Source organism: Cimex lectularius, unplaced genomic scaffold, assembly GCF_000648675.2.
Source record: "Cimex lectularius strain Harlan isolate CLEC.00 unplaced genomic scaffold, Clec_2.1 scaffold196, whole genome shotgun sequence".
Taxonomy (NCBI): domain Eukaryota; kingdom Metazoa; phylum Arthropoda; class Insecta; order Hemiptera; family Cimicidae; genus Cimex; species Cimex lectularius.
Genome location: NW_019392958.1, coordinates 898,178 through 925,129, shown reverse-complemented (window position 1 = coordinate 925,129; position 26,952 = coordinate 898,178). Strand labels below are relative to the sequence as shown.

At 35.3% G+C, this 26,952-nt stretch overlaps 1 protein-coding gene across 1 annotated transcript in view; it reads right to left on the bottom strand.

Moving 5' to 3' along the window:
* Positions 1-26,952, bottom strand: part of LOC106666442 — a 36,275-nt gene extending 9,323 nt beyond the window's left edge. Inside the window, exons 1-5 of the mRNA XM_024229476.1 lie at positions 26,694-26,952; positions 23,348-23,504; positions 7,470-7,670; positions 4,479-4,609; positions 1,136-1,342 (exon numbers count right to left, since the gene is read on the bottom strand). Coding sequence (XP_024085244.1) covers positions 1,136-1,342; positions 4,479-4,609; positions 7,470-7,670; positions 23,348-23,504; positions 26,694-26,890 — 893 coding nt within the window. The 5' untranslated portion in view covers positions 26,891-26,952. The remainder of the gene's footprint in view (positions 1-1,135; positions 1,343-4,478; positions 4,610-7,469; positions 7,671-23,347; positions 23,505-26,693) is intronic.

Here is a 26,952-nt window from a genome sequence, read left to right as displayed (position 1 = left end):
TCTTTTTTTATCTAAAATTTTCTTGCATTGCATAAATTCATTCTTTTTTTAATCCAAAATTTTCTAACATTGTATAAATTCATTCTTTATTTTTTAATCTAAAATTTTCTAGCATTATATATATATATTTTTTTTAAATTTACAATTGTCTAGCTTTGTATAAATTTTTTTTCCCTCCACATCCTACATGTATTTGTAAAATTCAAACAATGTTTATTTATAAATCCCAGGCCCTGAAGATGATCTCAACAAAGATCGAAACGTTGGCACGATAAAGAAAATTTTTACCTAAAACGTACGTTACACCAGACCGCATCTCATGATCTCCGAATAATCATTGACTAATGGTCACTAAACACCACACACACACACACACACACACGTATTATGTTACTTTTATTCGCCTAATTAACCAGATATATTTTATATTAATTTAAATTCTTCTTTATTTTATAAAACATGAACCATACATTCCTGACAAAACATCAGTAAGAAGATACGATAAAATTGATTGTTTTCATTATTTTAAACGCTTTGAAATTTTTTTCTAAATTCGTAATTATTTTCTGTTCATTCATGGAAATGCGTTCGATCAAAGTGAGGCCGCTTTATTCGTTTTCAAGAGAGTAAACATTTACGTTTCCCGAGGGGATGTCAACTTCCATTCTCCATCGCCGATCTCCCTCTGGGGATGGAAAAAACAACAGTTCTCTCTTTCTTGATTGCCTTTTTTAAAAAAAAGGATTATTTCGCTTGTTTGAAATTACATTTTCTTGCAATTAACAGAGAGGGGGGTTTACAATTTATCAACTCGACAACTAAAAGCTTTTCAAGGGTTACTCCACGGAGGACATATTTAAAATTCGCTTAATTAAAAAAACACATAAAAATGAGGGAAAATCATTATTGCATTGGAGAGCTAGATTAAAACTTTTGGTTTTATATAAGGTTTTTAAAAATCGATAATCATATTTTTTTAGAAAGAGTCAGCCATTTTGTTTGAATAGATTCTTTCTTTTACAGCACCTTTTGCTTTAGCAATCAATTATGTTAATTATAAAATAAAATTAATCATGCCAATTTTTGTTTGTTATATAAATTATGAAACTGCAGAAGAAAAGGTCTATTAATTTACCTTGAGTCCCAGATGAAACCTGGCATGCAGTTGCAAGTGACGTTCCATCTGTTTTTGATCATTGAAGTCAAATCTCGATTTTTGCTCCGTTCAAATTTGCAGATTTCGTTCACCGTCGAGTTGTTCCTGCAAGGGTTGGTCGGCGAAGACTCGCACTCGGCCAAATCCCGAACATATTTGAGAGGACAGCAAATATCTGGGCAGAAACTATAAAGTATAACGTTAACTTGGCTGTTTTTTTTCTATTTTTGTTTCGTTGTCCTGATAATATATATCATCATTGAATGTTTAACGGGGAGAAGAAGAAAATATTTTTTTACAGATTTATTTGCATTGAAAGTTTGCATTGCTTCCGAATAAGCGAGTGTAAAGATTTTCTTTCATTCTTTTTTTTCTTTGAACTTATTTTGAAAATTTCTTGTAAATATTGGGCAAAAAATTGAGCCCATTTATATATTCGTATCGTAACTGTTTTTCTAAAAAGAATCATGTTTAATATCAGAGATATACAGATTATAACAATAAACCCTTTTTTAAACAGAACCCAACATTTGTTTTGGCTGTTGGATAGCTTCCAAATTCTGTTTTTTAATGTATTTTTGTGTGCTTCTTTTTATATTGTTTACTATTTCTTGTTACCCAAAATTAGATGATGCTGTTGAAACGTCGTAAAATTCAATCAATTTAATCGAATAGTACTAGTAGAAAAATTTACTAATATGAATGGTTTATTATCACATAAATAAGATTGCTCTTGTCTATTTTAATTTTTGTTTTTTAGCTTTTCACGTAACAAAATGTTCCAAATTTAACAAAACAAAAATAAGCAGTCGATGATTTACACAAATGAACGACTTGTGATAATATATATTTTTTAAATATTTATCCAAAGCTCATTTTTTTATAAAAAAAAATCTTTTTATATAACGGCGCTATGGTAATTAAATATAATTTTATGTACTTTTTTGTTGTTTTTGCTATTTTATACAGTACGCAGAATGTAATTACGAAGAAAGAAACCTCCTCAGGCAGAATTAATCTCCATTGTGTAATATAAAAAATACAATCTTGGTAAATTTATATATATATTACTAGAATTATTGTTATTACTAGAATAACATTTTTATTGAATTATTGTTTAAAAAAATTGTGGCCCTCATATCTCTGCTAGTTAGGGACGAATATATTTTTCTGGTTATTAAACTACCTTTTCATCAGGTCTAAATGTATTATTAACGGACAAAGATTAAAACGACTCAAAGAAGCGACATTGGACATGTGTCAGTTGTGATTAAAGCGGGGAACGAACTTACGCTATGCTACCCTACTCTACGCTCTGCGATCCCCACTGTCCAGATTCGTCGGGTAGCATCGAGTACAGTCGAAGACAAAAGAACCGGACACTCATATTTTTACTTCAAACTATATGTATTATTGTCGTTATATTAATTAAAGCATACTTATTTTAATATTAGCCAAATTAAGAGAGATCAAAAATTCATTAGTTTTATTTAAAAAAAAAATAATTTTAATGATTTTGCAGACAGTTGGTCAAAACAACGGAATACCGTTTATTGATAGAATGAATTTAACTAACGATTTATTTCATCGATTTGCTCATAAAATTTAACTAACAATAAATTACATGGTTTCGTTCATAAAATTTAACTAACAATTTATTACATGGTTTTGCTCATAAAATTACACCATTTTCGTCGCCTAGCGTCAGAACTCGACACTCATATTTTTCGTAGTTTATTTAGAACTTTGTATATGTAATTTGTCGTTATGTTAATTACAACATGCTGATTTTAGTGTAAACCAAATTAAACGAGATCAAAAATTCAGGAATTTTTAATTTACCAATTCCATGGAATACCATTTATTGATAAAATTAATTTAACTAACAATTTGTTTCATGGTTTTTTTCATAAAATTTAAGTAACAATTTATTACATGGTTTTGCTCATAAAATTACACCATTTTCATTGAATAGCGTCAGAACCGGACACTCATACTTTTTGAGCTTTATTTCGAACTACGTATATGTAATTTTGTAGTTATATTAATTACAACTTAGGGCACTCTCAACACGACACCAAATAATGACACATCTGCATAGAAAACGAACACTTTGAGCTCTGAAGATGATCTCAATAAAGATCGAAACGTTGGCACGATATAGAAAATGCTTTTCTAAAAGCTACATTACACCAGACCGCGACTCACTATCTCCAAATAATCATTAACTAACCGTCACTAAACCCCACACATTAATTACAACATACTTATTTTAATGTAAACCAAATTAAATGAGGTCAAAAATTCACGAGTTTTTATAAGAATTATTTAATTATCATGGTTAGTCAGAAAATTTATCGAAACACCTGAATAACTTTATTTAAAACAATTGAATTTAACTAACAATATATTGCATCGTTGTGCTCGTAAAATTTAAATAACAATTTATTACAAGGTTTTGCTCAAAATAGTGCATTAAGAACAAAAGAGGCGTTGCGATTATGATAGTGATTATTGTGATACACGCTGTGTGACTGACTGAACGCTTGACGTCGCATAGATGTGCACACCCTACCAAAACGAGACAAGGCGTCGAGTAGCATCGGGTAGCGTCGCATAGCGTTGCATAGGGCATGTTCCCCGCTTTATGCGAAACAATGTACAACAACGGGCCGCTGCTAGCTGACTATTCGCAGTGTAATTTCCTGGCATCCACATACTCACTAATCTCTTCTTTTGCCGTTGTCATAATCTTATTGTTGGCCTAAGGCGTACGTAATAATGAGTTGAAAGGCAGAAAAGAAATTGATCTAAAAAAACGACATCAAAACAATAAACTTTCACTTTCTACCAGACATATCTTTTTATTTTCAATATAAAAATATTTTCTCCGCTCAATTCTAAATGAAACTAGCCCTGCTAATGAAAATGTTTCGCTAGTTAAAAAATCAGCAAGGGAAACAATAACAACTAGATAACAAAGGATTATTTTTAGAAGAATTTCATCTATGAAAATGTTAAAATTACTTCATTTAATTAAAAGTGCTTATTAATAAAATGGGCTAAATGAAAAATTATAGAATTTAGTTAATTTTGATTTAACAAAAAAAAATTCATTAGTACAATGGAAAAACCATTGAAAAAAAAAAATAGAAATATATGATTTGAGAATATTAAAAGAGAATGTATACATCAACCTGAATGCTTTCCGAGAAATTATGACGAGAGAAAAAGTTTTTTTAATACAATATATTTAACAGACAATTCTTAATATTTGTAGAGCCATCAGCAAAGCTAAAAAATAATTGACTGTTACATTTACCTGTACATTGCACAGAAAAATGGTTGGGTGTCGTCCGCTCTCGGGTCTTTATTGCTGAACTCCAAGTCACCCCAAGCGCAGGATGCAAAAGAATCGCACGGCTCACCGAATGTGGCTAATTCTGGGTTTTCCTATAAAAACAATAAAGATTCTAAAAAATCACGTTTTAATACAAATCAGAAGGCACGTAGGGTGCGATATAATTTTTATAATCTTGGGTAAAATTTTAACGTATGAAACATTTTAAAATAAATAAAGTTTATTAATTTCTTATTAAATAACACAGTCAACATTTTAACAAACTGTTTATTCTGATTTTTAAAAGGATTGTTAATCAGACAAACGATTTTTTCATTTAAAAACAATTTCAGTCCGAGGTGCCGAAAGGGAACATTTGATTTCTGAAAACTTCCCTCTTTTATTTACAATTTGCCGATAAGAATTATCCCAATCTTATGTCCATTTTAGAACCTTGTACGATCTTTATTTAAGAACGATCCACCAAGCCATAACATTTTGTACAATTAAATTTTATATTATAAAAAACGGAAAGGAAGCTGAAGAAATAAAAATTAATGAGGGATAGAGATTGTAATGATCTAAAGAATAAGTGAGTGAGAAACAGAGGGAGGGAGGGAGGGAGAGAAAGAGAGAGAGAGAGAGAGAGAGAGAGAGAGAGAGANGGGAGATAAAAAAGAAGGAGCGAAATACGAATATATAAGTAGACCCATACATGTTCTAAATTTTTGCATACAGAAAAAGATAAATATAAAATGAATAAGACTCAAAGGCACAGAAAAAGGAGATACAGACAGAAAAGAAGAATTAATAAAAATAAAAGTGTAAGAGAGACAAATAAATCGATATGTAGGGAAATGGAGAGAAATCGATAAATTCATTCACTCAGCCAAGACGTTCCCCCCAAAGAAACATAAAGCTAAACGCAACTGTTCATTCAGTGGAGTACCAAATACTGACTGGTCCGGCTGGTCTTTGGGGATGGACTGGTCCGAGATGTCGGCCTGCGAAGCTTCGTGGACGCCCGTTACCCATTGGGGGGAGGCTGACCACCTCTCCACCTGAATTCACCCATACATCTGAGAATGAACAGCTTTGATCCGAAGTGTGTGCCGGTCGTTCGGCGCTTGAAGGTCCATCTCATCTCTTCTATCCATCCACCCAGGGGAACCATAGCCCACATAATGTGGAACTACTGTGGCAATGGTTGGTACAGTGGTCGAGGCGGGACGTGTAACCTGAAAAGGCGAGCGTCGTGTCCTCGGTCACTTCCCTTTCCCAATCCATGTCCTTCGGCATACTTCCTTGAGACCGCTTCCAATCCTTGGATGCAGGAGGGGTATCTAGGAAGAAAATGTTCTATGTCTATACCTGCTACATGGGAATGGCCTCGTAGTGGCTTAGTGGCGGTGCTCCTGGCGGGAACTGAGAGAATAGGCTGTTCTTCTGTCTGTGACCTCCGCCTACAAACTTGCGTCTGACCTTCGTTTCAACCCCCGGCCTGACGGGATACGAAGGATAGGACCATCGAAGCGTATAGCGTTGAGGACGCTTAGACTAAGCTGACGGAGTCCCTCGAATGTGTGAGGAGTGGTGGATGGGAACAAATAGTGGTTAGTGGTGCCTGCATGGGCTTCCTTTACCGAAGGGAGTCTCCTCTAGGGGATGGTTAGAAATTCCACTTTAAACAAAACAGCGGCCGGAGCAGATCCAGAAGTTATAATGCTGGAGGAGTCCCAATACTCTGGGAGATAGAATCGCCTTCTCTATCTAGGGAGTGCGAGGGAGACCAGGCTGATGCATTTCAGTCACCTTGGGTAGCCCTTTACGCGCGGCATATGGTCTGATGCACAATGCAGACCCGACCACTCGGAATGGGCAAGCGGGGAGTGAGGTTCTTCTCTATTTCTGTTCGACGACTTCTACACCAACGCTTGCTGCTCTAACACCCATCGGGTCGCGAGCGGAGGTGCGATATCTCACATCTTGAGAATCAAAAAGTCCGGTAAGGCCAGGTGCTACATACCGACGCTAAAGATCCTCATTGTCCTTTTAAGGAAGACCGAGTATTTGGAAACGTAGTAAAGCTAAAAGAAACGACTATATTTAGGATTAATATAATATTTAGATTATTACAATTAATTAAGGTTTTTAGTTGAGATAAAAAAGGCAATGGCCCGAGCGGGATTCGAACCCACGATCTTCGGCTAGATACACCGCTGCTCTACCACTTGAGCTATCGTGACCTCGATCCACTCGGACACGAACTTCCCATCTCAACCCCACCTTTTGAAGTTTCCCTCCTTTTTGCCATTTTTCTAATGCCGTGTAATCGGATTGGATTCTGGACGACAAATGCTTTAGTTAAGTGTACTTCATTTTAATTCATTAAATTCTCTAATTTCGTGGTCCGCTTGACCAATTAATACATTACAATTAATTAAGGTTTTTAGTTGAGATGAAAAAAAGTTAATGGCACGAGCGGGATTCGAACCCACATTCTTCGGCTAGATACGCCGCTGCTCTACCACTTGAGCTATCGTGACCTCGATCCACTCGGACATCAACTTCCTATCTCAACCCCACCTTTTGAGTTTTCCCTCCTTTTTGCCATTTTTCAAACACAAAAGGTGGGGTTGAGAAGGGAAGCTGATGTCCGAGTGGATCGAGGTCACGATAGCTCAAGTGGTAGAGCAGCGAAGATCGTGGGTTCGAATCACGCTCGTGCCATTGACTTTTTTTATCTGAAACAAAACCTTAATTAAAAATTAATTAATTGAAAAGAATTAAATTGGTCAATCGGACCACGAAATTAGTGAATTTAATGAATATTTAGAATGATCGATTTTAGTTGGTCGATTTTATTGTACGCTGTATGCAATTTTTTTTTAATTATTTAAATATAATTTGGTTTCGAGGCAAATATAAAAAATAAAAAATTCAGAAATTCAGTAAATAGCCACATATTCTTACCTCCAACGTAAACAGGCACATGTAGTATGACGCTGTCGTCCTCCATCTGAATTTGGCTATAGGACCTTCAAATAGATCCGTGTCTTTCGAATCCATATCACGCAAGGTTTTGCATTCATCGTCCGCTGCGGAGATTTTTTCTCGGTCTTTGTCTTTATTCCATCCGTTTATACGAACGACGTAACTCGTGTCTCTCACCCTCTGTGAAATCGAATAAGTCAAAACCGTGCTCGAACACGTGGATAGGTTGGCTTAATAAATCTTAGGCTTAGAAAGGATATATGTAAGGGTGAATAATCCGGCTATGAGTAGAAGTTATAACTCGGTTTGACTTTAACTTGTTGCTGTTCCGAAAACAACAACATTACAAGTCTGTTCACGTTTGTAAAACCGGTTCTAATGACCCGAAACCTTCCTTTGTCACCAAGAATCGATCCTTTTATGAAGTCCGATATCTAAAGCTGAATATTTCACGCGTTCCTTAATTATTAAACCAGAAGTGGGAAAGGTTATAAAAAAAAATTACAAAAAATATACCGAGGGTTGACAAAGATTGAGGGGTGGAAGTAGTGTTTTTCATTCTACCCATCAAATTCTCATTACCCAGTCCTAAGCAAACTCCCGTCTACAGTAACATACAGAATATTATTTAAGGTTTTTTTTCTCGACGGTTTTAAATCTTAAGCAACAAACGGAAAATACATTTAAAACCAGGGAATTAAATATTTAATCGTTTTATAAGTTTCAAAATATTTACTTGAACACATTGTGCTTTCTGTTACAGAAATCTTCTTTCCTCTTAACAATTTTACTGTATCACACAGACATTTTCGAAATTTTGTTTATTCGTTTGAGATGAGTTGAAATAAATTAATTATATAAAAACAATCAATAAAAATAATCAGATTACTTTTCTTTTCATTTTACTGGAATTTTGTCCTTTATTCTGATACTGTAAGTTATCTGGGTATTTTTCACGTGCATTAGATTAACTTAGTATTAATTAATTTAGTACAATATTTAAAAAAAATTGCAAGTTAGCAAATGCTACTGTAATTACATTGGCTGTTTTATTAGATTCCATAATTATAAAATATTTACAAAAAATATGAACTCAGTGACTTGAACTTTAGTTTACTACACCAAAAGAACTCAAACTCCATCCATCCAAGATCCGTCGAAAATTAGTCGGTACTCCTTTCTAAATATCAAATCTTACTATTCACACATCCATTTATTCAAAATATCTCAAATTCTAATTCACCCTTTCTACCGTGGTATGGCTTCCTAGGGACTTCAAAATTATCCCTCTAAATTTCTGAAAAGAAAGTAGAGATGTGCTGTGTTAAATTTTTATGTTTTTTTTTTTAAATTTCAGATTGGATGATGATGCTTTGAACTTGTACTTGGAATGCTTTGATGATGAAAATGAAACGCTAATAAGCAGGAGGTTTTGTATTCCTCCAGCCCTGCAGGCTTTTGGCTTATGGAACTTTTTCTAGTTCGTTAGTTCAGTTCAATTAAATCAATTTTTCTCTTAAGGAGTATAAGGTCATTGAAGATAATAATGCTGAAAATTTCTTCCTTCCTTTGTAAAGTGAAAATTGGTTCATCATTGGGTATATACTCATGTTGTGTATGTTTCTCAGACCGGCATATAGTCCTATCACTCCCTATAGGTTTACCTTCTCAAACTAAAATAAAGTTCTGGTCTAGTTAAATTACTTTAATTATAAGTTTATTGCGTCTGGCATCTCCGAAATTTTTCATTTTTCATTTTTGTTTTGTGTGGGCACGTTACTGGATGGAGTTGTATCATTTTTCAAATTGCAGGTCCTGGTTGTTTTTTATGTGTTTTTTCCGATCAATTGAATGTTTAATTTTTCATTACCCAGAACTCCATTGGGTCTTAACATCCAATAAACATTTTTACGTCTTAGTGCTTTTGGCTTCTTGGCTGTCTTATCTTATGCGGATTCTTTCATAACGTGGGAATTTTTTAACATTTTTAGAAGTTAAAATGGGGATCAGGGAAAGAAAAAATAATGCTTTTGAAAATGCTTTCCTTCGAACTTAAGTAGCAAAAAATGAGAAGCAACAATTTTTACGGGTTTTAGATTCCGTTGACACGGGATTGTGGCAGGAAGTACCAACGGTCCGTGAGCACATAAGCCGACAACTTGTTAATGGAAAATGCGTTACGGACAGCGTTTATTTTGAATTTCCAGTCCAAACAACGTCGCCTGCACGTCTCAAAATGTTTGCCGGGTGGATGTTGATACACTCTTCGTGAGCGGAGACGTCCCGGTCAGCGTGTTGAAAGCTTTTTATACAAACTCGTGAGTGATTTTATTTTTCGTCTCAACTCCTTTCAAACCTTATACAAGGCCGTTTTCTCTGTTGTTGCTATCAAGGAAAAAGGGGATTTTGTTATCGTGAAAATCAAGACGTACATACGTCCGGGCCCAAATTGAAAGGGCGTCGGATTGCGAGGGTTATTAACCGGACGCAAACAAGTGCTCTTCTCATGTTAACTCGGCGAATACGAGCCCTTGTTTACGCCCATTTCGGGTGCCCTCGTCTGAGGTTAAGCCTAAATCTCCTTTTTGCCTTTTAAATCACTAGGATTTTATTCAACTTTGCGTAAATCTCTCGTAACTCACAACAGCTTCAACAAGTCTTTCAGCTTTCAATTCGCTCCGTGTAATTAATTTACGTACAATGACTTTAAAAAGTTTTGTAAACTATATAAAATATACAGGAAAAAAGACATTCGTGGTCTAGCTTAGGATGTTATTCAATTAAGTAAGGTTTTTAGTTGAGATAAAAAAATCAGTGTCACGAGCGGCTTTCGAACTCACGACCTTCGGCTTGATTCGACGCTACTCTACCACTTGAGCTATCGTGACTTCGATCCATTCGGACCCCCAACTTCCCATCGCAACCCCACCTTTTGAATTTTCCCTCCTTTTTGCCATTTTTCAACTGTAGTGTAATCTATTTGATTCTCGGCGACAAATGAAATGGCTTTAGTTAAGTATAGTTCATTTTAACCCATTAAATTCACTAGTTTTCGTGGTCCGCTTGATCAATTAATACAGGTTTTTACACGGCAAAAAGGCGGGAAAATTCCAAAGGTGGGATTGAGATGGGAAGTTAGTGCCCGAGTGGACTTTTTTATCTCAACTAAAAACCTTAATTAATTGAATGATATTAATTGGTCAAGCGTACCACGAAAACTAGTGAATTTAGTAGGATGTTATGTTCACATAAATCTCATCTTAGTACAGTTGCCAAAAATTTTCTTAACCATTAGCCAGAATATAACTAAAAGGTACAAACTTTTTAAAATGCATTAAACCTGGAACACACTTACCCGATGCTACGNTAAAAAAGTTAATGGCACGAGCGGGATTCGAACCCACGATCTTCGGCTTGATACGCCGCTGCTCTACCACTTGAGCTCGATCCACTCGGACATCAACTTCCTATCTCAACCCCACCTTATTGTGTTTTCCCTCCTTTTTGCCATTTTAATAATTAAAGAAGTACTCTTCACTAAAGCTCTCCGAGGCCATTTCATTTATCGTCGAGAACCCAATCCGATTACACGACATTTGAAAAATGGAAAAAAAGGAGGGAAAATTAAAAAAGGTGGGGGTTAAGATGGGAAGTTAGTGTCCGAGTGGATCGAGGTCACGATAGCTCAAGTGGTAGAACCGCGGCGAATCTAGCCGAAGATCGTGGGTTGGAATCCCGCTCGTGATACTGACTTTTTATCTCAACTAAAAATTTTAATTAATACAAAGAAGGAAGCTACATTAAGGATTTTTCGTGAATCGGAGGACCAAATCCATGATAATTCTCCTCAGATGATCGAATAATCAGCCATACGGGATGTCAATGGTATGCAGAGCCAGATTTGGAGTTTTATCTTGAAAAACCCATGTTGGAGTTGATGCTTAGAAAGAATTTGACGTCATGAAGAGGAAGATTTAATATATTATTTTGTTTATTCCTCTTCCAAATTGTAATTATTTTAACATAAAAGTTTGTTACCGTTCTGTAGAGGAAGTTTCGAAAATTTAATTTAAATCTGTAAGAGTACGGTAGTTTTCGTTCATAAAATACCACTGTAATTCGTATGCCAAGACATCCACTTTAAAAATAAAACAAAAACGATTTATACATAATTGGCTATTGATTGATAGGAATAATGAACGCTGTTCGACTAGTTAGGCTATCATCATTCAGAAATTAGAAGGAGATTGCTATTATGGAGATTAAAACCTTTCAGGATAGGTAATTATTTGTTAATCGATAATTCAAAACTGTGCCGTTTGATGAAACGTACATTTCATGAATTTAAAGCCCAACCAAATGATCATCGCATTGATCAATACTGTTTGTTACTGTGAAAGCTCGGAACGCATGAACTAAGAAGTTAATTTTGAATAATTACTTAAAATTTGTATTATAAACAGTTTTATATTTTCAAATTGTTTTAACTTTGAAATTCAATTTTTTGATTATATGAATTGTTTTTGACAAATAAAAAATTGCTCTTTGAACTGATTTCTCCGCTCGGCCGGGCGTTTGATATCGACGAACTCCAAAAGGGGACGATATAAATGTATAAAGTTGATTCGCTGATAAAAATCAAGTGCTCCGTACCTAATTAAGTTGATTTTCTCGAGAGCCGAGGGGTCAGCGGAGTGAATAAATGTTCTGGAAGCGCGGGACACTAAATCGATCCCAGCCTATCAGACAATAGCTTCCTCTTTTCCGAGATAGTATTATTCTTCGAATGATGTTTAATAGTATAAATTAACATATATTTGCAGTAAAGAGAGCCCGTGGGCACGCGAACTGAGGAAGTCGAAATGATGAAATGGAAGGTTTATCCGATAAATTATAAACAAGAAATTCTACACGGATTGTAACTTGATAGAAACTATGGAATATTCTTTGTTTTAGCAATACACAATAATTCTTTTTAACTATGATTATTTCGAGATCGTGAGATGGTTAGTTAATATTATACAATCCTGATTGATATAAAATAAAATAGGAAATGGGGACAGATAGTATAGTTAAATTTTGTTCTAGAAATGTTTCTAGGCCCCACCAAATCAATTGGGCAAGCAAGATTGTCATATCGGGTGGCATTCCTCACGTTCTCGATAGGGAGCCAAAGAATTAAACCTTTCAATTAGGTATTAAAATATACTGAACTAAAAAATATTACATTCATTATCACCATAATTTGCATATTTAAATCAGAGGATGAAATTACAAAGGTGAGGAAGTGAGAAAAAAATAACTAAAATAGATGCAACGATGTTGAACAAAATAAAAATACACGAATTGGGTACGAGAACTCTTCTAATAAAAACGTAGGAAGAAATCGAAGTTAATAGAGGGGTTTGTTAATATTACACAACCCTCATTGATATAAAATAGAATAGGAAATTGGGACAAGTTTTAATTTTTATCTAGAAATGTTTCTAGGTCCCACCACATCAATTGAGCAAGCACGATTTTCATATCGGGTGGCATTCTTACACGCTCTCTATAGGGAGCCAAAAAATTACACCTTTCAATTAGGTAAGATCTATCGAGCAACCTTTCTCTACATGAAGGATACGCGGTCAAAAAGTATGTATCTTTGTGTCAACCGCGCGTGAGTTTGACATTATGATTTATATTATTACTTTATCAGGCTAAAGGAGAAGATGCAGTTTCATTTGTAGAGGTGGGAAGCTTATTGTTTATTCAATTAATTAAGAATTTTTGTCGAGTTTAAAAAGTCACTGTCACGAGCCGGATTCGAACCCACGCCCTTCGGCTAGATACGCCGCTACTCTACCACTTGAGCTATCGTGACCTCGATCCACTCAGACACTAACTTCCCATCTCAACCACACCTTTTGAATTTTCCCTCTTTTTTGACATTTTTCAAATGTCGTGTAATTGGTCAAACGGACCACGAAAATTGGTGAACTTATTGTTCATTATTAATTCGAAGCAGAAATGTGGCATAATGGCCGGCAAAATTTGTTACAAATATTTTAAATACTGCATCTTTTATTTTGATTTAATAAAATACCAAACTTTGCGTTAAACAGCATTTATGTACAACACGCAGTGCAATTACAACAGCGACTTGTAATTAAAGCATTATTGTTGTGAGTCTCCGACCGGTTTTGTGCTTTGAAATAATTTCGGCAGACAGAGAAGGGAAACGAATTTGGTGAAACTTTTCACCCGGACGGCAATGTTAAGCCTTAATTATACGCGATCATTTTATAATTAATCAAAACTCTCTTCTGTACATCAATTATTCCTTCTGGGCATGACTTAATTATTTTTCTCTGTGTTCAAAGTGAATGCCGACGAAACGCAACAAAACAAAAACAAGATGGGTTTCCTGTGTTCTTTTTTCTTAAATATTTCATTTCCTACTCGTTTATAAACAATATTTTTAAATTCACAAATTTTGTGGTCCGCTTGACCAATTAATACATTACAATTAATTAAGGATTTTTGTTGAGATGAAAAAAGTTAATGGCACGAGCGGGATTCGAACCCACGATCTTCGGCTTGATACGCCGCTGCTCTACCACTTGAGCTCGATCCACTCGGACATCAACTTCCTATCTCAACCCCACCTTATTGTGTTTTCCCTCCTTTTTGCCATTTTAATAATTAAAGAAGTACTCTTCACTAAAGCTCTCCGAGGCCATTTCATTTATCGTCGAGAACCCAATCCGATTACACGACATTTGAAAAATGGAAAAAAAGGAGGGAAAATTAAAAAAGGTGGGGGTTAAGATGGGAAGTTAGTGTCCGAGTGGATCGAGGTCACGATAGCTCAAGTGGTAGAACCGCGGCGAATCTAGCCGAAGATCGTGGGTTGGAATCCCGCTCGTGATACTGACTTTTTATCTCAACTAAAAATTTTAATTAATACAAAGAAGGAAGCTACATTAAGGATTTTTCGTGAATCGGAGGACCAAATCCATGATAATTCTCCTCAGATGATCGAATAATCAGCCATACGGGATGTCAATGGTATGCAGAGCCAGATTTGGAGTTTTATCTTGAAAAACCCATGTTGGAGTTGATGCTTAGAAAGAATTTGACGTCATGAAGAGGAAGATTTAATATATTATTTTGTTTATTCCTCTTCCAAATTGTAATTATTTTAACATAAAAGTTTGTTACCGTTCTGTAGAGGAAGTNTGAAGATGATCTCAATAAAGATCGAAACGTTGGCACGATAAAGAAAATGTTTTTCTGAAACCTACATCACACCAGACCGCATCTCACGATTTCTAAATAAAAAAAAGTTTCGACCATTCTTGAGATCATCTTCAGGGCTCAAAGTGTTTGTTTTCCGTTTAGATGTGTCATTCCTGTCTGTCGTGTAGAGGGTGCCCATACACACAAGAATGACACATCTACACGGAAAACAAACACTTTGAGCTTTGAAGAAGATCTCACTAAAGATCGGAACGTGGGCACGATAAAGAAAATGTTTTGTTAAAACCTACGTAACACCAGAACGCATCTCAAGACCTCCAAAAAATCATTAAGTAACGGTCACTAAACACCACACTTTTTTAACTATTGAGAGAATGTATTTATTAGCGTAAGTCTGGGTGGATCAGAAAATTGTGATTACTCGTATGGTCTGAGTATTTTGTCATTAAAGATTTTTTGCTACAGGGATTAGAATAGTCCACAATCTACCACAGACCCGGCGAAGTAGTTTATGCTAATATGTTGGTAGAACGTCAGAGGCATCTGCGTCATATGAAGATCAAAAAATATGCGAATCTTCATCTAATTTTACATATGGTTTAAAGGCTTCTCGCCTGTTTCAGATGTTCTGTCTGTTTGTTTGAGTAAATGATGGTCAATTGATTAATTCAAATTCTGTTCATATGTGTACATGCACAGATACACAAACGTACATACACACATTATATGTCACATTAAAGTTTTAGCAGTCAGGGTCTTTGGCCCACAGAGAAATACGGACCAAAGGCTGTTGACCGCTAGGTTATCATAAGCCACATACACACATAACACTCATTCCCATTTACATACCATTTACTCAATTAGGGTGGTAGAATGCTCGATATTACTTCATCACCACTTACGAATACATAACTAGATTAATAGAAGATCGATGGGGGCTTTAGTATTGAACGGACTTACATAATATTCACACTTATAAAAACATTTAACAGTGAATACAAAACATGATATCTATCGGTTGAATATACCATTCTTCAAAAAGCGGAACAAGGGAGCCGAATCATCTCTGCTCTTCACACGTTCAATTCTATCGAGTGGCATTTCTACACACTCTCTACATGGAACGAAGGAATAACACCCCCAATTGATTAAGTGGGACGTATCGAGCCACATATCGGACTGCACGCGAGCTTTCCGTCAAAGTGTCCGTCAACCTGTATGGCCAGTATGTGTACTCTTTTTTAGATCCTCCCAGATCCATCTATTCGTTATTTAAGAGATTGTTTTGCCAATTTAGCCACCGACGATGCTAATTCATATTTATCTCTTTTTCTATTAACCACACCCTCACACTAGGCATTCGCGCTAATAAATACACTCATTCTCAATAAACATGTCAAAAATACGAAAGGAGATATTTAACAATTATCAAAACAGAACCCGAATATTCATTGTCTACTCAAGCATATGCATTATTGTACCATCTAGGCGCCCATGAAAATAAATGGACAATTGAGAAATCGTTAACGCCAAGTTACGTACTAATCGGCATGGTCCACTTATTCGATACCTGATTGTTGCCAATATTGAGTAATTTTAATAAGCTGTTTTCGTTAGGAAACGCTACTTTAGTTTTGGTTAATTTTCTAAACTGCAGATGCTATCGGTCCCATTGTGCATTTTGATAAAAAACTTTTATAGAAAAACAAAATGCTTATCAGGAACTAACTGATTGACCAACTGCTCAAAGATTGTGACATACCACAAGATCTATTGGGCTTAAGTGGTTTGCTTAAAGCGGCCCATAGACGGTCAATATTATTGCACAATATAGATTGCACAATAGTTTGATGGTTGCTGCTTAACGTTCAGTAATTTGTACAAAACTTTGTTTGTGCAATGAACTTGAACAGTTTGAAGGCGATATTGAAGTTTATGCAATTTTTTTTACTACTTGTACTTCACAAACTGACTGATATTGCGCAATAATGCCAACAGACGTTGCAATATTTTCCAGGTTGTACAATATATTTACAACTTTTCGTCAATCATGCAATGTATTGCACAAACTTTCAATATCGTTTTCACACGATCAATTAAATTGCACAACCCAAAATATTGTGGTCTATGGGCCGCTTAAGGAGCTCACCAAATGTGCTTGAAGCTGAAATGGCGTTGCAGTGTAGGTTATGTTAAACTCGATCCTATCGTGCAACGATTCCGGCTCTGAAATTAACAAATCTGTCTCTCTGGCATTGGGGTTTAATATCTAGGGTGAAAAAGAATTGTTGGGTCCGTGGATAGCAAAAACGAAGGGGCATAATTTTGGCCGTCATTAATGACAAAGCTAAAAATTTTTGGTTTGCAGGGCTGAACGGCTTTCTTGACCCCATTTAGCCTCAGACAAGAGTACAGCTTTGTATTTGCCATCAAGTGCGTCATTCGTTGAGCTATGTTGACTGTAAAAACCGCAAGGCTGTTGCAACTGACCTGCGTAGCGCCCTCTATGTGGTTCCCCCCTATACACAGGTTCTGAGCGAAACTTGAGTACCCTTAGCCTAACGCAATCCAAATATGAATTTTCTTCTCCATTTATTACCAACCATCCCGTCGTGGTTAGGGTAATGCCAAGAACCTTGGGAATCGTCCATTACCAAGCATCCTCGAAGACCTACTTCTCCCTTAAATTCCCTTCCAGTCCTCTTTCCTTCTGTATTTTATAACGAGTACACTCTTAATTTCGTCTCTTGTTGTCCCCCACTTTGATTACGGAAGTGTTGTCTGACTCACTGTAGGACGACAAGCATAAAAATCTAAAGAATGGGTTTGTACGTGATATCTTTGAATCCACAAAAAGTGCCTACGTGACTGATCTGTACGCAGACTTAAAATGGTCATAACTTTCACACTGCAAGCAATACTTCCTTGGCTTCTTTCTCTATCTGATTCTAACTTACCATTCCCCACCATACTTGTACGATCTGTTAACTATTAGATTCCGTCTAATTCTCCCGTCTAACTCGTTCAGGCCCTTTTGACCTAAATCTTCCTAAGCTCGTAAACACAGAATTACTGCTTTCAGTCGTTACTTCCTCATCTGGGTCTCAAACTTATTTTTTATTTTTATTATGATTTTTTTTTTGGGGGGGGGTTTGGGGAGTCCCCATTACCCATGACCCTAGTATTGGTTGAATGGTGATACCAGCAGCACAAAACCGGAACCCGGGAAACGAAGACGAGCGCACCACCCCGCCACCAAGAACGGCCCCGACGGGAGGGGAGAGATGATTTTTTTTCCTGTTTCCTCACTGGAGGACGTGGATAAAAACCATGTACATAAAAAAACCTAATATGGAAAAGTCCAAGTCCTCGAGAGACAGGGGCTAACGCGCCCTGCATCCCTCCCGACCGCCGGCCCCGCACCAAAGTCTACCAACGAATAAGACCTCTATTCCACACTCTGTAATATAGTGGTACAGTGACCAATATACATCGTCTCTTTCTTCGGAAATCAGGGATTCCAGATTAAAGGGTCTACCGATGTCCTTCAAGGAGTAAATCCTTTCCAAAAACAATTTTCTTTCTTTTTCATATTCCGGACATTCCATTATGATATGATTGAGATCCTCCACAGTTTCGCACGTCGCGCAGTTTGGAGTTTCCCTCAAACCGATCTTAAATTTATGTGCGCCCCACAATCCATGGTTAATCCGGAAAGGTACGATTACCAAGAAGAAATGTCGAGAAGCCCGATACCCCTGAAACCATGGTGGGGGCACCACGGGGAACCTACACTTATACAGGTGTACGCCGGGGACTCATTATATAAATCCTGCCAGTTGCTAAGCCATTCCCTATTTAGTGCTCTTTTGCTATCAGACGCTGTCATTTTGTAATTGCAGAACACCCCAGGGTCTCAAACTAATAGAAATCCCTTCATCGCTCTATCTGTTCACTCGGAGTCCTTTTTTTTTAAATCCCGTCTTATTGAGTATTTCTTGTATTTTAAAAATTGGCACTGATGAAATTTAATTGCCCCTTTAGTTCAATTCCTATAGTGGTGTATTATAACTTTATACTATTTAAACCTCTATTTGGCTAAGTGTATCTGGATTTGACGGGAGGTCCGAGAGTTTTCTTAAGCTTAGTAAAAGTTCTTTTTATTGGAGTTTAGGCGCGATCGGGTGGGTAAGGTAATCTTATAGACCCCGCGGTCCCGGGTTCGAGATCAACGTCACCCTGAAATTTCTGACTCCTCCCCTTGTCTATTAAGGGTGGCCTTTGCATGTGGAGAAGTTAAGTGTCAGAGACAACAAAAAATTCCAGAAATTTTATTCTAAAACTTTCAGCCTAAGGGAATTCCTGATTTTGTTCTTTCATAAAAACGTAAGTAGCTAGTTAGTTTTTTTTCTAAAGACGAAATTTTGTAAATATATGTAAACGAATCGTCTTTAAAATAAAAGTATTTTCCGAAGCATAAATCGAACTTAAAACGAGTGGACAACTAAAAGGAATAAATTTACATAATTTGTATTCAAAAGTAGTGAAAAAAATTGCCCTCGATTGTTGCTTTTGCAAGAAGGGACAAAAACCAGGACGGCATCACGTTTCTTATTGAAAAATCTAAAATTGAAGGAATCGGGAACTCACCTTCGTCGTCCGTACAATCCGTAACCCATTCGACCAACTGCATATTACGAATAACGACCCGTGATCCTTTGTACGGGATGAAACAAGATTCTCCGTATGACCTGAAAAAAGGTAAACTGCGAGATCGGAAGTCACGCTTCTATGCCCTTGTTATGCTTTTATATGGAGGAGTCGCTCACTTGAATAGACAGTTCAAAAAGCCGGCAACAAAAGCCTAACTACCCTTGAATTGACTATTGTTATATACCACACCGTCCATACAGAAATCTAATTCAGCCTTTTCTCATCGTTTGATTTTCGCCAAAGACTACCTTAAAAAAGAATAAACTTTTAGAGACTATAGAAATATATTACTACGTTTTTACTGAACTCTAGTTTTACCCAAAGCAATGGGAAATAATTTTGTTAATTCCTATTCCTTAACTATATTAAATGGAGAAAAACCTGTTGAATTTTTAACCAAGTCAAAACTTAATCTTTTTCGCATTTTCATCCTGTTTCCCATTAAAAAAACTGTCAAACGAAACTAATTATACAGCCCTAAATAATCTTTTTGTTTCAGATATAATCCGCTCCAGTTACACGAAATTTCATAAAACTCACCATAAATCCTATAACCAAAAACGTCCTCTTAAACCGAAAAAAAACTTCCGCTGAGGCAAAATAAATATGTCAAATCTCTGGAAATTGAAAAGTTTTGGTTATGTCATGATTATTCCTACAATTACCCAAACATTCTCTAAAAGAGCAAAAATTTTCATAACATATCCCTTTAACCCTGTCCTATACACTACCCACTTATCCACCCAAGGGAAATTCTCTTAAATAAAAATTATTCATAAAACCAAACAAACCCAACCTTCTTAGTTTTACAAACCAAGGAATCAAGTTTTTAGAAAAACCGGTAAAGGAACGGCTCAAGCCCTTTGTTTCGAAATTCCCAAATTTCCCTCCCTGATTTCTCAAAACGACAGTTCCCACTCGGTTGTCACGGTATGGTATTTGTGCGGCAACGTGCGGTTTCGTTCATTTCGTGTTAATGCATGGAAATAGTAAAAGAATGTTTTAATCGTTTGTGTTGGTGATTGAAAATTTCACTTCTTTCCATGAAAATCTTGACGATGAAGTGGCACGGTGGAAATGTACGTCTCGTGGCTGTAAGTCCTATTTTAAGCGAAACAACCTTGATCATATGGATTAAGATTTTTAGTTGAGTTAAAAAGTCAGTGTCATGAGCGGGATTCGAACCCACGATCTCGGGCTAGATACGCCGCTGCTCTACCACTTGAGCTATCGTGACCTCGATCCACTCGGACACCAACTTCCTATCTCAACCCCACCTTTTGAGTTTTCCCCCCTTTTTGCCATTCACCTTTTTTTTGCCAATCCCGTTTGTGCCACTGACTTTTTTATCTCAACTAGAAACCTTAATTAATTGTAATATATTAATTGGTCAAGCGGACCACGAAATTAGTGAATTTACATTTAAGAATTAATTATGGTTTTTAGGTGAGATAAAAAAGTCAATGGCACGAGCGGTATTCGACCCCACGATCTCGGGCTAGATACGCCGCTCCTCTACCACTTGAGCTATCGTGACCTCGATCCATTCGGACACTAACTTCCCATCTCAACCCCACCTTTTGAATTTTCCCTTCTTTTTGCCTATTTTCAACGAGGTCACGATAGCTCAAGTGGTAGAGCAGCGGCGTATCTTGCCGAAGATAGTGGGTTCGAATCCCGCTCGTGCCATTGACTTTTTTATCTCACCTAAAAACCTTAATTAATTGTAATACATTAATTGGTCAAGCGGACCACGAAATTAGCGAATTTTATATATAAGGATTTCTTGGCATTTATTAACATTCCATGTATCTTTCCATGGTTGCTGATGGCTATCATTTGCACCCGGTTCGTGGATGCATGCACGTTGCATGAATTCGTGTGAGGCAAAAGTTGCGACGTTATGCTTTCCATATTTCATTTGTATAAAAGTACTGCACGAGGCCTAAGACACTACCTTGATACGTAAGGCTACGTCAGCCTTGATTTCAATGAAATCAGACTATTCGTTTTTTTAACTTGGAAAAATCTTTCCAAAATGTGAAATGTCAAAAATCCAACATATTGTTTTGCGTTTTTTTTTTCAAGTTCATGTATTAAACCTTTGTGCCAAACCTCGTCAAAGGCATACGATACGTTTATGAATAAAGCTGACATATATTTTTATTTTCTAGAGCTTTCTTTATAATAGTCCTAGTTGCCCAGCTAGCTACACTTTGTTGGTGAACAGCGACGCAAATCCAAAGTCCAATTTTCCATAAGATTGTATTACCCCCGTGCACATCTGCCCTTTGCCACGCAACGCTACCCTACTGAACACTATGCGATCCCCATTGTCCAGATTTTCGCCGGGTCGGATCGAGTGCAGCCGAAGACAAACGAACCGGACACTCATATTTTTATTTCAAACTATATGCATTATTGTTATTTATTATAAAGTATTAATTAAAGCATACTTATTTTAATATAAAGCAAATTTAGCGTGATCAAAAATTCATTAGTTTTTTTTTTCAAATTAATAGTTTGGTTGAAATATGTGTGGTGATTAGTGACCGTTAATCGATAATTTTTCAGAAATCTTAATCCGTTAATCAATCAGAAATCAATCAGAGACCGCATCTCACGATTTCTGAATAAGTTTGGTTGAAAATTGAACAAAACACCGGAATACCATTTTTTGATATAATGAATTTAACTAACAATTTATTACACATTTTTGCACTTACAATTTAACTAACAATTTTTTTCATGGTTTTGCTCATAAATTTACATAATTTTTCTCGAGTAGCTTCAGAACAGGACACTCACATTTTTTGTAGTTTATCTCAAACTAAGTATATATAATTTTGTCATTATATCAATTACAACATTCCTGTTTTAATGTAAGCCAAATTAAACGAGATCAAAAGTTCATAAATTTTCATAAAAATTATTTAATTATGATGGTTAAGAAGAAAATATATCAAAATACCGGAATCACTTTATTTAAAAAAATTAAGTTTAACAAACAGTTTATTACGTGGTTGTGCTCATAAAATTTAACTAACAATTTGTTACAAGGTTTTGCTCAAAATAACGTATTATGAACAAAAGAGGCGTTGCGATTGTGATAATGCTTTGTGATACACGCTGTGTTACTTGTACGTGACGTGCGCTTGACCTCGCATAGATGTGCACACCCTACCAAAACGAGACAAGGCGTCGGGTAGCGTCGCATAGCGTTGCATCGGGAAAGTGTCCCCGGCTTTACACATCTTTTTGTGCGTCCATGCAAAGGTACTTTCTGAGTACATTCACACAATATACTCGTTGTTCCAACATATTTTCTTGTTACGTATTTAGAGTGCGGTTGTAAAAAAAAATATAAAAATATAAATAAAAAATCCAGATCAATAAGTGATTCCTTTTGTGTCAAATCGGTTTTATACCTTTTCCAAAATTAGAATTAACGCCAGGTGAATTTAAACCGTAAAAGCCCCGAAGTAAAACAGTGGCGATAAATCAGCGGGATGGTACAGAGAGCGAGGGATCTCTCCTCCTTGCTTGCATGGAATGAGGGGTACATTTATTGGAAGGAATGATATAAAAGGAGGAATCGCACTCCGAGGACGTCCTCCCGGCGGCCACCATTAATATCTTTCCTTTCCATTTGACAACTGAATTGGACTTCTAGATATTACATTACGAGAGAACGTCGACGAATAGTTGAGGGAGATTTACAACGTCGGCATGTTATTGCATTACAATCCTTCGCCTGGGCGGAAATTCGGATTAGCCGTTGTATCCTCAGACGTACATTAAACATTGAATAAGAATATTAACTCAATTATGAAAGTTAATATTCTATATAATACATATCACTAGCTACAAAAGAGGCACAACATTTAATTTTGTCTTACTTGGAGGTTTGTTTTCTTCACAACTTTCATCAGATACCTGATGCATTCCGTAAATCCTTTCGAACAACTTCTGTGCACTTCCCAGTGCATGTTTTTCAGCGGAGGTTCTGGAAATTTGGCCGAGTATACGTACACCTGATTCGATTGCGTTTGAAATCTAAAATATAACCGAATACATGTATGTAGTATGTAAATTACATTTGACATTAAACTTGGACAACTAGTGAGCCCATGTCTGCCGAGTTTCCTTGTAACCAAAGTTTTAACTAGAGTCCTTGAAGTTTTAATTGGACGTCTTTATGGAATTGCAATTTGTTATGAACTACTTATGCATTTACTTAGTTAATAAATATTACTTTATCTGATACTAAACGAACATCATTTTTGAAAAGTTTACGACAAGAAAATTTACCTATCATTACAGACAATCATAACTAAATAATTCAGTTGAACTGCACATGACAGTGACTCTTTCATCTCAACGAAGACCTTAGATCAAAAGAATAATTATTTGAAATAATTAATATGATCAATGATGAACGCTAAATATATATAAATTATTAACTAAATTTTTTTTCTAAAAGAAAATATGTTTGTTGTCATAACGCATCGACATACCTATACATTTAAATCAGCTTTAACAAAAAATATAATGAACCATTGATTCCTAAAATAAACAGAAAATTGGTCAACATTTCTAAGATCTGCTAATCGAACTTTTTTAAGAATTAAAATGTCAATTCCATTCTAAATTTATAGCGTTACTCATGTTCTCAATAATTGAAGTATTCATCCATGGTATGTTAGACAAAAAAACAAAAACATAGTTTTTCTAGTCAATAATTTAGAATACTTCGTCACAACATTGATTTTACATTACGATTTAATCAAAACTATTAAAAACGTCTGGTGATTAGTGACGGTTAGTCGATGATTATTGAGAAATCGTGAGATGCGGTCTAGTGTGACGTAGTTTGCAGAAAAACAATTTCTTTTCATCTGCGGCACGATAAAGAAAATGTTTTTCTGAAACCTACGTCACACCAGACCGTATCTCACGATTTCTGAATAATCATTATTAAAAACCATAATTATTATGTGCCTTTTTCTTCAAAATCCTACTCAAATATGTAGTTTTTATCACAAAAGAATATATTCCACTATACACCCACTGCTCTCATTCAACATCACTCTTCTTATTCTCCCACTCACTTATTTCTTCATTTCTAATCTTTCTTTTTTGAATAATTTAAATATAAATAATATTTTTTTTATCTCTATCTCTTTAAACAAAAATATATAGTTTTTATCACAAAAGAATACGTTCCATTATTTATCACTTTTTCTCAATATTTCTCTCTTTTTATTCTCTCTCTCGCTTATTATTATTACATACTATATATACTTCTTTCTTCTTTTGTAATCTTTTTTTTTGTTGAATAAATTAAATATAAATAATAATTAAATTCATTAGGTTTTGTGGTCCGATAGACCAAATAAACTCTTTTCAATTAATTAATCTTTAATTAAGGTATTGGTTGATATAAAAAAAAGCAGCATCACGAACGAGATTGGAACGCACAACCTTCGTCTAAATACGCCGTTGCTCTACCACTTGAGCTATCCACACCTTTCGAATTTTCGATAAATGACAAAAAGGAGGGAAAATTCGAAAGGTGGGGATGAGATGGGAAGTTAGTGTCCGAATGGATCGAAGTCACGATAGCTCAAGTGGTAGAGCAGAGGCTAATCTAGCCGAAGGTCGTCGGTTCGAATCCCGCTCGTGACACTGACCTGTTTATCTCGACCAATACTTTACTTAAATATTAATTAATTGAAAAGCTTTAAATTATTCTAATTAGTATACATTTTTTGATAATTGACTTTAGCAATATTTGAAATATTTACTCTAAAATTTAATAAAGCATAAATTAAATTAATAAGTGTGCGGTGTTTAGTGACCGTTACTCGATGATTATTTGGAGGTCGTATTTACCTTACTTAAAGATGAATTAATTGTAATAATTAATAATTTTTTATATTTATCTCTATCTTTCTATATAAAAATATGTAGTTTTTATCACAAAAGAATATGTTCCATTATGCACTACTTACTCTCATTATTTCTCTCTTTTTATATAATTTATTTTTAATATTTATGGCTACTTCTTTTTTTTCATTTTTCTCAATTTGTCACTCTTTCTTTTTCACACACACAGACTCTTTAATATTCTTTTATTATTTAATCTTAGTCTTCTTCGAAATTGACCAAATTGCTGAGTCTGTCAATAAAACAATAATCAATCAATTCAATCACTTATTATTATTATACACTAGCTTTCTGATGGATAAAGGAAGACTAAGTTATCTGACAAAATGAAATATTAGAAAATTTATTTATTAAATATTCATAAATTTTTTATTAATTATTATTATTTATTTATTACTGTTTATAGCTGATTTATGTATTAATTGCTGATTTCTCTACAGGCTATTGGCTACAAAAGGTGTTCATTTTTTCAGAACTCACTTTGAGATGATTGCCATCAAATATATATTTATACGTACACATTTTTTACTCAGTCTCTCCTTTTTCATCGATATCGTATTTTTATTAATTTCTCTTGCCAATTATTTTCATCATTGTCTATCATCCTCCTTTGAATTATTATGAATAAATGCTCATTTTGTATATACTTTTCTTTTCTCTCTCATTCTCTCACTCTCTCTTTCTCTCTCTCTCTTTTGATCTCTCTCTTTAGCAGCTTTTTCTTTCTCTCTCCCTTATTTTCTTTTACGTTCGCTCTAGTTTCTCACTCCGTCATTGTCTTTTTATTTGTTACCATAACACGCGCACCGAATAATTTATTAAATTTTTCTTTCTCTCGCTAACCAATTATTAACGATAACTCGTACCCTCTTAGTCAATAAAACTTCTGATCATATTTTGCGAACGAAAATAAGTCATAGCATATCCAATTAAAATTTTTGTACTATTCTGCCTAACTTTTAATTCGATCAACGGAATGCGCAAAATAATAAAAATAGTTTGCGTGATACAATTTTTGAGTGGAAAACAATCGTTGCTATCATAGCTTGATGATTTATTTTTGACGAGCAAGGTTCTTAACTTTGTGTGAAGTATATACCATGAAGTATTAATAAATATTTCTACAAATCAAACTTTGTTACAAGTTACAATACTAAAAACTGCATTAATGCAAAACATCAAACTTTTTATTGTGAAACTACTCCATAATGTCACTTTGTGATTCACTTTATATGATTATTATAGAAATAAGATCGTATTTATTTTATCAAGGAAATAAGTTGTCAAATAAAATACCTTCTGTCGTATTCGTTAAACTTGTGAGACCTGAGAAAGAACGCAATATCTTTTATCGCATTCGAGACCCATTCTTCTTGAAGCATTCCCATTTCTTCGCTCCATACGTCGTTGGAGTTGGTGTTCATAGCGACGCTTTCGTCCGTGAAAGTGCATCTCCATTGGAGAAAAAAAATAGACAAAGTTGACAGCAACATGCAAACTCTTAAATGAATTTTTCAATTGGTTCATTTTTCATGTTTTCTTCCTTGTTTATGTT